The following is a 14683-nucleotide window of genomic DNA, read 5'->3' as shown; positions in this document are numbered from 1 at the left end:
GATTAGTGTATGACAAGTTCTGTTATACTTGTTTCGTTATACTTGTTTCGTTAGTGCATGTTACATCGTCTGTGGATAAAATAGATTTGTTAAATGGGACTGAAAATCCCTGTCTGACTAAAATTATCCACATGTACCCTATCACATATTATGGTCGGGGAAGGGCAGCTTGATGGGGGAAAATTTCAGGTTAAGGTTTATTTGTAAGCTTTGATATCTGTGGTCATCAGGTTAAAATTTTGTTTAAGCTGTTGGTTTTATGCAAATGCAGAAACTTTGCACTTATATTTCACTTTGGTATATAAGTATTTCCTCTTTTTTGATTATTTTTATTTTAAAAAATTGGATAAAAAATGTATGAAAATTTTATATATATATATATATATATATATATGCTCTATCAGAGTTTTAAAATCTCTTTCCTGTTACCCGGGAACCAACTTTTTATTTTCTTTCAGAGGACACATGATTTTTGCATTTATAAGCATTGCATTTGCAATAAATGTGGCATGTAATGTTTAACTACATCTGTCTGTCTTTCTCTTCATTATTGTTGAGTGTTGTATTGCTTTAGGTCAATGCACTGTCACTTGTAGTTTAATGTATGGATCCAGCTTAGGAAGAACTAAACTATAATGCTGTAAGTAGGTCATCATGACTTACATTTCGTGCTTTAGTTACTTCTTTTTACCTTGAGCATTTTGGTCAGTGTCTTTACTTAGAGATATTATTTTAGGAACAGTATCCAGTGCACTTCTGACTCTGAAGGTACATGCATATGTCTTTTTCATGGTGGCTAGGAATCCAGTAAATCCCCAGTTAGAGAGTTCTTAGTTTATGTTACTTCATTCGTCTTCTTCTAATATTTACTGAAATTCCAATTCCAAATTCCTTGTTAATTCAGCCACAAAAGGCAACTACCATATCAGAAGAGCTTCTTGATGTTTAATGTACATTGGCTAGCAAGATTGAATTTCTCAGAATTGGAACAATTTGGTTTTGATCAAATGTTACCAGTTGAAATTGGTGTATAGGCAAAATACTCTCTTCCGAAAGCTAGTTTTACTGTGGAATATCAAATATTCTGTTTGAACATGCACTGAAATTAAAGTTGTCTCAAAATGTCAAAAACAAGGAAAACTGAATACTCTGCATGAATTTTGCCCATGTAACATTTCTAGAATTCACTGGATTTAAAATTAGGGTAGGTTGGTAGCTTCTTTTTTATTTTACATTATTTATCTTATAATGATTTGTATATATAGTCTATTAAGCACCTCAAGTACTGTGCTAGACCTGCTCAGTTAGATGCACTAATCAATTTTTGGATTTTTTTTCCCCTGGTTGAAAAGAGTGCTAGGTTTGGCAACAAAAAACTGGGATGGTCAGCCAGTGAGAAATATACATATTTTCTTTTTGGCTTGATCATAAAAAGGTTTGGGTCATGACAAGTACTTATCTGCTTTATAAGCAAGGCTGTTATACAGTATACTCTGAATAAAGTAATTTTTCTTGTCTATGACATATTAATGCAGGGGTGGGCAAACTACGGCCCGCCAAGGGCTTTCATGCAGCCTGCCAAGGATTTTCATGCGGCCTAGGAACAAGTCATCATTTGCACTGACTCTGTTTATGTTACTCTGTTTATCAAATAAATGTGCTTCTTTTGAAGTTTAAGTTTTGAAATATTAACAACATATTAACAACTGAAAATTAATTAGATGTTATTTAAAAAAAACTTTTGTTTTTGCTATTTCAAATATTAATTATTTTACTTAATGAACTATGCGGCCCAGAACAAGGTGTAAATTTGTGTATGCGGCACTTGCACTGGAAAGTTTGTCCACCTCTGTATTAATGGATTTCATTTGTGCTACAATCCACACATTTTAATACCCAGTTTTGTGGAAACAGTAGGAATCCTTTTTGATTCCTTGAATTTAAATGCAGAGAAAGATTTTTTTTTCCAAACCAGGAAAATTTATAACCATATAAATACAGTCAAATCTATTATAAGAGCCACATTTTTAAGACCTAACTTAGGATACTTATAATCTGAACCTCTGCGTTACAGATTTAGTCAGGACCAAAGGTGGCCCTTTAAGAGGGGTTTTGGGTACATGTATTCACAAATTGCATGTAAATTAAAACTGGGGTTGGCTTTACGTTTTCCATCACTCTTATACATACATTATACAGATTTTTTAACAGTATGGCTGGAAAACAATTTTGATATTTTAATGCCACTGGTATTTACTACATCACATGATAATGTGCCCTTTAAGAATTTGGTTAGTATTATCCCACGATTGATTAATTTTGTGTCTTCAAAGGAACAGTTGCATTTGACCAGTATAGTACAACACTGAGTTTCAAGGGATTTTTTCTTTTTCAGATTTTAGCTTACCTGGCTGTGTGTCACAGCAAGCTTATGGTATGGTCCTGCATCCAATAGGGTAAATGGTCATATTCCAACCAGTAGGCTAATTCCGACCGTGGATATACGTCCTGCTGTTTACAACAAAGATATGCAAATTACTTGCTGTGTTCATTGTTTTTGATTGTGCACATGCATATGCAAATTACTAAAAATGTTTCCAGGTGACAAGGGCGTCACATGACAAAATGACATAATTGCCTCAGTATTCTCTCTTTCGCGCCAGTTCAGAAGCAGCATTCATAAAAAAAATTATTCAGGACCCTAGTCAGGTATCAATCATCCAAGATTTGTATAGCTTTCAATAACATAATAATTATGTGATCATAGCTTTAAATAATGCTATGTCTTGTTTAAAAAAAGTAAAAGTTGCATCCGTTCTATGACAAATAATAATAGTATGCAATGTACTGTATAGTGGTCAGATTTACCCATGTTCTTTTTCATAAAAGGGCAGTTTTAACCAAGAACATAAGCTTACAGAAAATGTAGAATTATGATTAGTTTGTATTGAACTTTGAAGAAGAAAAAAACACTAATAAATATGTAATTAAAAACAAATAAATTAAAAATTAAAGGTATAAATTTAAATAAAAATAAAATGTTAATTCTCTCCACAATTATCTCTATAACAACATCCACAATTATCTATACAACAATATCGCTCTCTATCTGCTATCTCTCTATCTGAAAATAAAATAAAAAGCAATTCAAAGCTTTTAAATCTGTCAAGATAAACAAAATCTTTGCATTTTATAGATGAAACTTTTATATGCACAGTCCGTATATGGTGATCAGAATTACACATATCAGAGGTCGGAATAAGTCACACAATCGAATTTATTCCCCATATATAGTCATAATAAAATCACATTTCAGTAAGAAGAACTCAGATTATATTCTTTTTGAATAATGAAACTTGTTGCAAGTAGCCCGATTGACTGCTTCCTTTATCATAGTTAGGTACACAGTAGTCGGCCTCAGTAATGAAGCTGTTGATCTCATGTCAATTACCTCAGTGGTCGGAATATGACCAGATTACCCTGTACATCATCCATCCCTCAACAATTGCTATTTTAAACTTCTCAGAAACCATTGGACCAGTTTCAATGAAATTTGGCACAGAGCATCCTGGCACAAAGGGCTTTCCAATTATACAGATGACCGATCCACCATCAAAATGTGATCACCTTCAGTAAAAGAATATTTAAAACCCTTTAAAAATACTTCTTAACAGAGTGTGTTCAATTGTAATTGTTCATACACATTTTAATAATGATTTTTTTTCATTATACAAATATTTTAGGTAAAAAATGAATTATAATTATCTTGGGTACCAACAATTTGAATAATTTAAATAAGAATATTTTTCTCTAAGCTAAATATTTAATAACCCAAACAAAGTATGATTTACAGAGATTGACGGTGTATGAAAAATTGCAGGGTATAATAAAATTTACTTATGGTTGTGAATTAAACTAGGCAGAGGTCAGGACCATGCAAAAATCAAATTCTCAGCAATAGCAGTGAGGAAAGTTTAAACAATGGTTAATATTACTAAGGATTATTTACTTTTTATCTGTTGTTTCTATTTTTGTTTTATCACAGGGAAATTTGACTCTCTCATCACAACGTACATCCTCTGTAAAAGTAAGCTATTGAACCCTCCCCACCTTGTATTCATATTTTTTTTAGAAAAAGCTTTTTGGCACTAACTCAATGAAAATGTGAATTAACACTCTGGTATTAATGACATTCTTAATGTTTGAGTGTTGTCACTTTTTTTGTGCTAATGAATGTTTTTTTTTAGATACTTAAACCTGTAAATCACTATCATCACTTAATGCTTAAAATGATCTTAAGCCATCTAAAGCTTTGGTTGTTTGACAACAGTACAGTCTTTCCTATGTCTTTCAGAAAATTATCTGACTGATTTAAATATAACAATTGCTGACCTTAGAAAAGGCCCTATTGATTATGTTTATTCAGAAAAATTCTGATTCATTAATAAGCTCATAATTTTGCTGATGAAAATCATTTTTAATGAAAAGTTTGGAAAGATAATCATAGTCAGGTGACCAAAGCTTAGTAGATCATAGGGGCAGAGATTATCCCAGCTTATTTGTTGCTAAAAACTGAGACTGCATGACATTCCCATTTAAAGGACACCAGTCCATAACAGTTAACTTACAAATAGGCTTTCACTGGATCCCATATTTATCAAATACAGTAGCAAGCTCATGCTTGATGACAAGCCATCCTCCACCCCCACCCCCACACCCTTCCCCACACCCCAGATTTTCACTGGACGAATACAGCTTTTGTGCCCATTTAAAGCTGGGTCAACCAGAGCACATGAAAATTGTCTTGTTTTGGACAAAACAATGTCTGTAGAGTGACCCCAACCAATTTTGTGATTATCAGTCTTCATGCAGTATCTACCAGTGGGCCACACTGCCTATATCAGCATACTCCGTTTTTAATAGTGACCAAGTTGAAGAGAAATATAGAGCTTGTGTGCTATGTTAAAGTAAATCATCCAGAACATGCATGTTTATTCCATTTTCAGTCATTTGCATTATTAGCATGCACCATTCAAAGGTATACTATATATAGGAATTAATTCAAGACAACCTATTGACTTTGTAATGATTTCAGAATTTCACATCACGGGGTTTGGAAAATTTCATGAAAAGGTAATGAAATCATTCAAAAGATAATTTAATTCTCATAAATATATCATTTTCTTTAATATTGTCTTTGTAAAGAAGCATAGATGGTAGACAGGTCACTACTGATAATGCAGTATCCAGTTACCTAGAGTAACTGCTCCGGTGGCCTAGTGGTTAGATCATCTGCCTCGGATGCAGGAGGTCGTGGGTTCAATCCTCTGGCTGAGTCATACCAAAGACTTACAAAAATGGTACTAACAGCTGCCTTGCTTGGCGCTCAGCATTAAGAGGTTAGTGTTAGGACTGGTCGGCCTGGTGTCAGGATAACGTGACTGGGTGGTACATCATGCTAAATGTCTGCAGCATGATGCCCCAGTGCTAGACATCACTATAAACTGTCAAACTGCAGACATCATAGTGATTTGACTGAAAAATTGTTAAAGCTATGTTAGAAATCCAAATCACACACACAGTTACCTAGAGTCAGCATTCCTTTTTTTTTTAAATTCTGACTCCTCATTATCATTATGACAACTCACCAAATAGATACCTTACCAGTATGACATCTATCAGAATGACAGACTCGTCAGTGTGACATCAACAAATTCACTGATGTGACATCTTGTTGAATGATATGTTAATTGACTAAAATTAAGAAGTTATGTCAAAATCTTGGACCACATTGTAGATGATAACAACTGTTATGATTAGTATCCAATTTTGAAGAAATGTCATTCCAAAATATCTTGCTGCTGATCATCCTTCCATTTCATTCAGTATTTCATATCACTGCAAAAGTCATAATGGCAATAATTTTCGTTGAACAAAATAATGTCTAACAAGATGAGAATGTTTTATTTTCAAAACAAGGGGCAAAGAACAAAAATTGTAAACAAAACACAGTGGAAGCATTTGAAAATGAATATGACAGGCAATAAGTAACTAAAATAATTATATCATATTTCTTAATATACCTTCTCAGTCATAGGTTCTCAGGCAGAGGCTAACCTTTTTTATAACTTGATAAATCTCATGTAAAAAGCGTTATGTATATCTGTATTGTGTCTTTTACTTTGGTGCGTGCCAGTACCTAGATTGCATAGAAGTTATTAATAGATGTTGACAATTTATAAAACCAAATCGTAATAATCAACCTGTTTACAAGTTTGGGGTGATTTCCCATTGGCTGAGTAGCTCAGGTGAGTTCTATTGCAATATGGGTATTGTGACATGTCACACATCGAGTTGGAAAATATTGCCATGTTGGGCCATATGGTGGTATATAAGGATGTAGAGCTGGACAGTTAACTCAGTTTTATTTCTTATGTTCTGTTTTCTTATTATCATTTTGCAGATGTGTTTAATGTTGTGTTTGGATATAATTTGAGAGGAAACTTTTGTTTGGATTATTCATTGGAATTACAAGGTGCTCATTGACTCTGGACTAAAGTATTATTCTGGGATTATTGTAAATTTATTCAAAGTTATTCTGGACATTGCCATTGTTATACTTCAAGACTGTTGGCACATCAGCACATTTGAGGACCTGAAATTCATTCAAAACACTCAATTCTTTTATATTTGAGTATAACTTTTTGGATTTAATTCATAATACTTTAAGTTCCCCCTACATTTTCATTTTATAACTTGGAGAATTAAATTATTTGTTAAGTTTTGCAAAACTTGATTTTGCTTTTTTCTGTTACTTAGTTTTTGACAATAGAATTGTAACAAAAGTAAGTTTTTCTTTTGCATGAAGAAAAGCTGTCAGCTACTTTCCTTTGTTGGCAAGATAAAGTTTTTATTGTCCAGTCAGCAACATGCCATTCAAAGAGTTTATCGTTTGGCAAAGCATAACATTGGATGAAGATGTGGCAAGATGACATTTTTGGAAGTCTTGTCATAGAACTAGATGTTTCATCATGGAGTTGCCTATTAAGCCATTTGTAATAATTTCAAGTTGCCATGCACCTCAAATTGTCTATAGGTGTTTTTTCTTTCTTTTTTATGTATTAATTTTTATTTTAATAAAAAATGAAGACAAATCAGCATTGGACATATTTTCTAGATATTTGAGAAACTCTTTCAAAATCTTACCTTTAATATGGTTACTCTGCGAGTTGTAGCTTTTTTAATTTAGTAATAGCTTCATTTTATGCAGGCTATCCTTGGTTTGAGATTTTTTTTACATACCTTATGGCTTTTTTAAAATCTATCTTCTCATCTGTAATGCCTAGTTATTTTTAAAAAAGTAGAAAACTTTACGGGGTTTTAATTTTGAAGTTATTGGTAAGCAAATAATGTGCTGAGTTAAACTGGAGAACCTATTATACTGATTTAAGTGAAAGAAAAAAGTAGATAAGAAAATTAACCTTGCACACCTGCAAAGCTCAGTTCTCACTTTGTGCAGTGGCAGTAGCAACTGTTGTATTTAAAAATACTATTAAACTTTACTAAACCAGTACTAGTAGGACAAAACGTGTCAGCTGCTTTTTAGTGATAACCAAGGTTATAGGAGTTGAATATGTACCATATCTACTCACTTATAAACTGCATATAGAGATCTGCCACCAAATAAAATGTGCCAGCAGACCCGGGTCTGTGCAATTTGTTATAAACATGGACCAGATCTGATGGCAGATCATGATGTGTGTTATCTGCAGTTATATTCAACCTGCACATGAGTATATATGTTACTAGATGTACCAAAATCTTTGCCCAGTCAGCAAAGAAAGCTGTGGTACAGAGGGGATTGTTTTGGAAAGTTTCTTTGTATCAGCCCATAAATGTGCATGCATTCTAAACAACATTAACAGTATGGTAGATTACTGAATGATCTACATTGTTACACAATTTTTCTTAGTGGTCCATTCATGTACTGAGATTTGCTTTGAGCATATATTAACTTAATTGGGGCATGAAAGCCATAGCATACTAAACTCAGAACGTCCATACCAGAAGTAGGTCACTATGACCAAACATTTTTTATGATTTATGCACAGGTGATCTTTTGATGTCTTTTTGACAGCTGGAAATACATCTTAAATTTAGTATTGGTCTGTAAAACCCAATAATTATGTTCAGTGTGGCAGTGTATGTGAAGATAAATTAGAGTGAGTGAGTGATTTGGACTTTTTTTGTAGCTTTAACAGTTTTTCAGTCATATTGCTACAGTGTCTGTTGTGTGGCAGTTTAAAGTGATGTCTAGCACTGGGACATCATGCCACAAACATGTAGCATGATGTCACACCCAGTCACATTATCCTGACACCAGGCTGACCAGTCCTAACACTAACCTCTTAATGCTGAGCACCTAGCGAGGCAGCTGATAGTACCATTATTGTAAGTCTTTGGTATGACTCGCCCAGGGTTAGAACCTGCAATCAAGGCAGATGTTCTAATCACTAGGCTACTGGAGCAGTCAAGAAAAATTAGAATTAAATCTTTTCTTCACAAAAAGCAATAATTGTTTGACTCAAGTTTCTTAATGCTAGTAGTTTAGTTATTTATAAAAGTAACCCTAAAAATCACTGAATACAAAACAAACTTGCTGCAAATCTTGGAAGATTGTATATGTATGAGTATGCTTGGTGCATTGGATGTGGATACATATTACAGTTTAAGAAATTACTAATACGACTGTTATAACTTTGTTTACTATAAGTTTTTACATTAGTTTTTATTGTCTTGGTTGTATTAAATTACCAAATATCTTAATAATATATATGTTCTAACTTTTCATTACTATAAATCCATTTTTCATATATGAATGAGCTCTGGGTTTTGGTATCTAAAATCTTATTACGGTACTCCCTCAGCCTAATACTTTTTTATGGGAGCCAGAGTGTGTGTGTGTGTGTGTGTGTGTGTGTGTGTGATTTAGATTTTAAATGTAGCTTTAGCAATTTTCCAGTCATATTGCTATGATGTCTTCACTGTAGCAGTATAAAGTGATGTCTAGCAATGGGGCATCATGCCACAGACATGTAGCATGATGTCCCACCTAGTAACATTATCCTGACACCAGGCCGACCAGTCCTAGCACTAACCTCTTAATGCTGAGCACCAAGCAAGGAAGCTTTCAGTACCATTTTGTAAGTCTTTTGTATGACTCGACCGGGGATCAAACCCACAACCTCCCACATCCAAGGCATACACTTTAACCACTAGGCCACTGGAGCAGTCAAGTGTCAGGTAATTCATTTACATGTACATTCTTTGCCAACTCTTGTAGTCAAATGAGGGAGGAATATATTTCATGGGGTACCAATTTTGTGAACTTTGGTTCCTACAAACCATGAATGGAGTACACAATCCATGTTGATCTTTCTGTTGTACATATCCACATTGATCCATCAAAAGTACATTATGTCTCTAAAGTCTTGTCTTGAAACACAATTTTTATAAAAAAAGACTTTCAGGGGTTCACTGTTATAGTTTGAATGTCAGTTGGTTTAAGTAACAAAAAGCTAACTTTGCTCTCATGGCTTGTTGAAGCAAATTTAAGGGACAACAGACCTATTTCTCCCAAGCATGACCTCTATTATCTTGAAATTAAACAAGCTCATTATAAAACTGAGAAAATTTGGTCATCAGATTTATCACTAAACTTGCATTTTGTTGTTAGGGTGATAAAAATTGACAGGGAACCCTGTAATGTATGCATTTTCCATCATTCACACTGTATATATATCTCCAATCAGCTGTTTGTAAAAATTCATATGAATACTATAAGCACTAAACATTTATAGTTTTATTAACACAAAAAATAAGACTTCAATTTGCAAATATTATTGATAATCTCTGTACATTTTCTTTTTGTTACTTGTGTGTCCGTTAAGCTGCATGTTCACTAAGTGTTTGTACTAAATAACTATAAGACTTGTAGCAAATTTCTTGTAGATAGAAAACAAGAAGTGCAAATAATGGAACAATAATTCTGTCAGTAAGAAAAGAGTAATTGTATTTCACAGGATCCTAGAACAAAGTTCCAGCAAGTTGTTGCCTCAGCCTCTATGAAATCAGCTGTTGCTAATACACTTAGACAAGCTTCCCTTGACCGCCAAAGTACATCATCAGCACCTAATTCAACAAATATATCACGAGAACATTCACAAGACAGGTAACTTTATTAACACCCTGCCGGTGAAATTAGGGGCAGAGTATCCTTTTACTCATTCCTGTGTTAGCTCTTTAGCTAGTTTGTTCATTCCTTCTTTCTTGGTTACGACCTCATAAGTTGACCCTATTTCATCTACTATTTGAATACATCTCAAGGAGGGTAAATTAGTCATACCAAAACTAGGTCAGCATGATCCAACATGATCCAATTATTCTACATGAGTGACTATATATATATATATATATATATATATATATATATATATATATATATATATATATACCATGTAATGTTTGGAACATGAAATAATTTTGTTCAGAATACTACAATTTGTATGAAAAAATATTATTTTGAGGAATTGACCTATTTACAAAAAATAACTGCCTATACTAATGTAAAAAGTAAACTAGTGCAAGCTGATATTCCTTCGATAATAAATAATAAACCATGTATGATTAATGATAGTTAAGAAACCTCTGTGTATCACAGACACATAATATACCTTCTCTTTTTGTCCATTTTAACAACAGATGATGAAGATAGCTGAAGTTATGTGCATCTTTTATTCCTACATCAAGATTAGCTTTATGAATCTAACTACAGTAAAAAAATAAAAGAACTTAGAACATTACTGTTGTCACAAGCACATGTGTGATTGTGTTAGAGATGGATGAAACAATAAATGTTTTTGTGTACTCCAAGTGATAAATCCTATCTTGTAATGTTCTGGTTTGATGAGGATTTTGATCTTCTCGGTGTTCAGTTAATGGGACTGCTATTTCAGTGACAGGTTATATTCGGGTGTTTCCCTCCTCCACAAGTTATTTTATGATGGTTTCTTGCCATACTATTCTTTCTCTGCACTGAACCTCTTTTTCTCATGCCAGGCCATTTTCTACTTACTGCCAGTCCTTTGTTCCCAATTACTTTCACATTTTTAGTTGAAAAATACACCTTTTCCAATCTGAAAGGCTGTTCTTTTTGCAAAATTGTTTTCAGTGCTTTTCAGTTAATAATTTAGTGACATATAGTTTATTGCTTCAAAAAACTAAAGCTCAGAATAGTATAGGAAGCCTCTGCTGTCATTTAAACTATACTATCCATTTTTAAAGGGACAAAATCAAAGGGTACACTAAAATGCTAAATACTAGATATAATGTTCATTTTCAAAGTTGCAGTAAATGTGATAGCAAACACAGAAATCCTGCCCATCACTAATATTTTGAGAAGGAAAAAAACCTGTTTCTCATGGTTTTACTTGGAAGTATGTTTTTACTGGGTTTTTTCCTTCAAAACTGAAACCTCAAAACCAAATGAGCAAAAAGAAAAATATTGCATTTGCCACTGCAGAACTCTCAGACCCGACAGTTTAAATCAGTAAGTATTACCATTATTGTGCTGAAGTGATGTAACAAGCTAATTCATTCTAGAATTAAATGAGCATGACTGAGTATTTATGTAAGCATAAACTTTACCTAATCAATAACAAAGGAATTAAAACCATTGTCACCACTGTTACTGTATGTATCACATGACTACTATATTGACATGTGCTCTCTGCATGATAAAATCAGGCTTTATCCAGGCTGCTACACTCAGTGGCAGGTTTCAGGTCATTGTTGACAAAATAAATATTTTGAAAATTTTAGGTCCTTTCATTATTTTGCAAACATTTTGTGACTTTCATTTAACATTTTAGAATATTGTGTACAACACTTTTGGAAAAGGTATTTATGTAGGTATCAAATGACTTTAGAACCACTGTCGTCATGGACACATAGACTTGGTAATTTGGTAATTTGGGTTGTCATGTGACTTGCAGTGCAACATTGAGAGTTCCAGGTCAGATTTGTCAATGCTATAGTTTCGTCTCATCTGTCAGTGAAATAACATAACAAATAATGTACATAAAATTTCTGTGTAGGTAGGGCTCAGTGTAAGTCCTTCTAGTTTGCTTAGTCCAGTAGTAAGCAGCTACAGTTTCAGCAAATTCCAACTTTTCAATAGTAAATTTGCCCTGACCTCACACCCCAACTTAAATTTCAAAATATCTCAGATGGGATAGGAAATGTCAGAGGAAACTTTGTATGTGAAAATGAATACTTTATGGCACATGAATAAGCTTTTGGTTATTGGTGTTCTTTTGTGAACTGAAGTGGTATAGCTTTGTAATTTAAAGTTTGAGCATTCAGAAGTAGCTGAAAATTGAGTAAGCCATGTAATACTGTACATGATATATCTGGAATGGAATATCATTCAAAACACATGAGACAGGTTCACCAGCTGATAAGCAAATTTCAAACGTGATCATTTTAAGACTCAGCATCATTGATATATTAGAATCTAAATTTCCTAATTCACAAGAATGGCCAATTGAAACTCAGACAGAATTTAAAAAATGATTGGCTTGCAAATCAATCAACTTTGATGCATACATGTGGAACAATTTGATATTTTGAGGGTTATCATAAGTCCTAAATGAGGACTGTTTGGGTATGCTATAGGACTTTCTAAGTAACAAACTAGGACTTGACCCAGATGCTTTATGAATCCACAAAGCCCATTGCACTGAAAGACAGCAAAAGAGGTGGCAACAAAAATATTAACAGTCATTCTGTTAAAGTGAGACACAGACCGAAAAATAGCAGTGTTTCATGACGACTAACATGTTGAAATGATGTAATGAAATGCTCACAAAATAAAGGCCGCTGAATTTGGCATTGTCATGATTATTCACAAAAATTTAAGTGACTCAGAAATTACAGTTCAGTGATCTAAATATATTTGAAAACAATGTACCAAAAACACAAGTTATCATCCAATTTCCAGCTAAATTAAAGGTTGTTAGTGACGATGGGACATAGTCAAAAGGCATACAAGCCTCGCAAGTCATTGAGATAAATTCTAAAACAAGTGACATTAGCACTGATGAGGAGGAGGGGGAGGACTACAAGCGACTAGTTGTCACTGCTTTAACCAGTGATGTTCAATATGAAGATAACGGTGCAGAAGGCAGTGCCAAAATGCAGCAGATGACCTCCCTACCTATTATTAACACATTAACCCCTGGAGGATTTTGTCGTTTTCACCTGAAATTCAAGTAGGAAACACATTTTGAAAGCTATTTCTGAATACATCCAAAGATATCAACATCCAGGTGATTTTCCAATAACCTAATGCCTAGTTGTGTTAGAAACATCATTTTTCATTGACTATTTGGCTCGCACATGAGCAGAGGGGTAAAAGTTGGATTTGTTTTTTAATAATATTTTTTTTTTTTTGGCTTAATGGACCCATTATTTTTGTATCAAGACCACTCTTTATTCCAAATGCCCATGTTATGCTACTTTTTGCAAAGGTTCATCTGTCTGTTTGCATTTCATACCAGTCTGCCTTAAATCTGAGACCAAAAAGTCTAAAATCCAGACACAAAATTTGATTTCAGCCACAGGCGAATTTTGATGGGGAAAAAATTGGGTCCAAAAATTGAGGTTTTTCTCTCTCTATTTTGTTGTGCAACTAGAACTTCCAGATTATTTGGTATCATTGAAGAGCTACATCTGTCCACCTTTCTATAATACCACCCACTTTAGTGTATCATGCATGACTAACCTTGACACTACAGAGCTTGGCAGTAGGCTACTACCTTCTGCCACATTAACTCGTTGCCAGGGGTTACTGTGTTAATGATATAGAAAAGGACCTCTTAACAACTTTTAAAAGAACCTACAGATAAACCAGCATAGAATTTGTACAATGAACTGATAAGCATCCCACATCAGACAGTAATTATGAGTTCAAAGGATGATTTCAGTGGTGGGCTCGCAACAAAATTTATTAAAACTCTTAACTCTGGTAAGTCATTGTTCTCAGACAAACCTGTTAAATGTGCATATCTAAATGTTTGCAGTCTTAAATGTAAAGTTCATATTTTTTTGTGTTTGTAGGATATGTTTGCATTGCCTCTTCCGGTCACAAATATATATGACTGAGAAGGGTATGTTTATATTGCCTCTTCTTATCATATATATATATATATATATATATATATATATATATATATATATATATATATATATATATATATATATATATATATATATATATATATATATATATATATATATATATATATATATATATATATATATATTATGGGTAGGATATGTTTGTGTTGCCTCTTTCTGTCACAAATATGACAGAGTAGGATATACTAACATTGCCTATTCCTATCACAAATATATATGTTTGCATTGCCTGTTCCTATCACAAATATATATGAGTAGGATATATTAACATTGCCTATTCCTATCACAAATATATATGACTGAGTAGGATATATTAAGATTGCCTCTTCCTGTTGTAAATATATTGGGACTGAGGATGTTAAGTGTACATTGCCTGTTTCAGTCATAAATATATGTGACCTAGATCTTATCACAATTGTTGGTG

General features: G+C 33.4%; 1 protein-coding gene across 4 annotated transcripts in view; it reads left to right on the top strand.

Annotated features, from left to right (window-relative positions):
* Positions 1–14683, top strand: part of LOC149799036 (inositol 1,4,5-triphosphate receptor associated 1-like) — a 257140-nt gene that overhangs the window by 209151 nt on the left and 33306 nt on the right. For 2 of the 4 annotated variants that reach the window (XM_089957996.1, XM_089957993.1), the window contains 2 exons: positions 4046–4087; positions 10083–10231. In XM_089957996.1, the coding sequence (XP_089814122.1) occupies positions 4046–4087; positions 10083–10231 (191 nt within the window). The remainder of the gene's footprint in view (positions 1–4045; positions 4088–10082; positions 10232–14683) is intronic. The other 2 variants (XM_089957997.1, XM_089957994.1) reach the window with 1 other exon arrangement.

Source organism: Sinohyriopsis cumingii, chromosome 5 (assembly GCF_028554795.1).
Source record: "Sinohyriopsis cumingii isolate HCF-2022 chromosome 5, ASM2855479v2, whole genome shotgun sequence".
NCBI lineage: Eukaryota > Metazoa > Mollusca > Bivalvia > Unionida > Unionidae > Sinohyriopsis > Sinohyriopsis cumingii.
The sequence above is the reverse complement of the archived record's forward strand: the minus strand, read 5'-3'. Positions and strand labels throughout refer to the sequence as shown.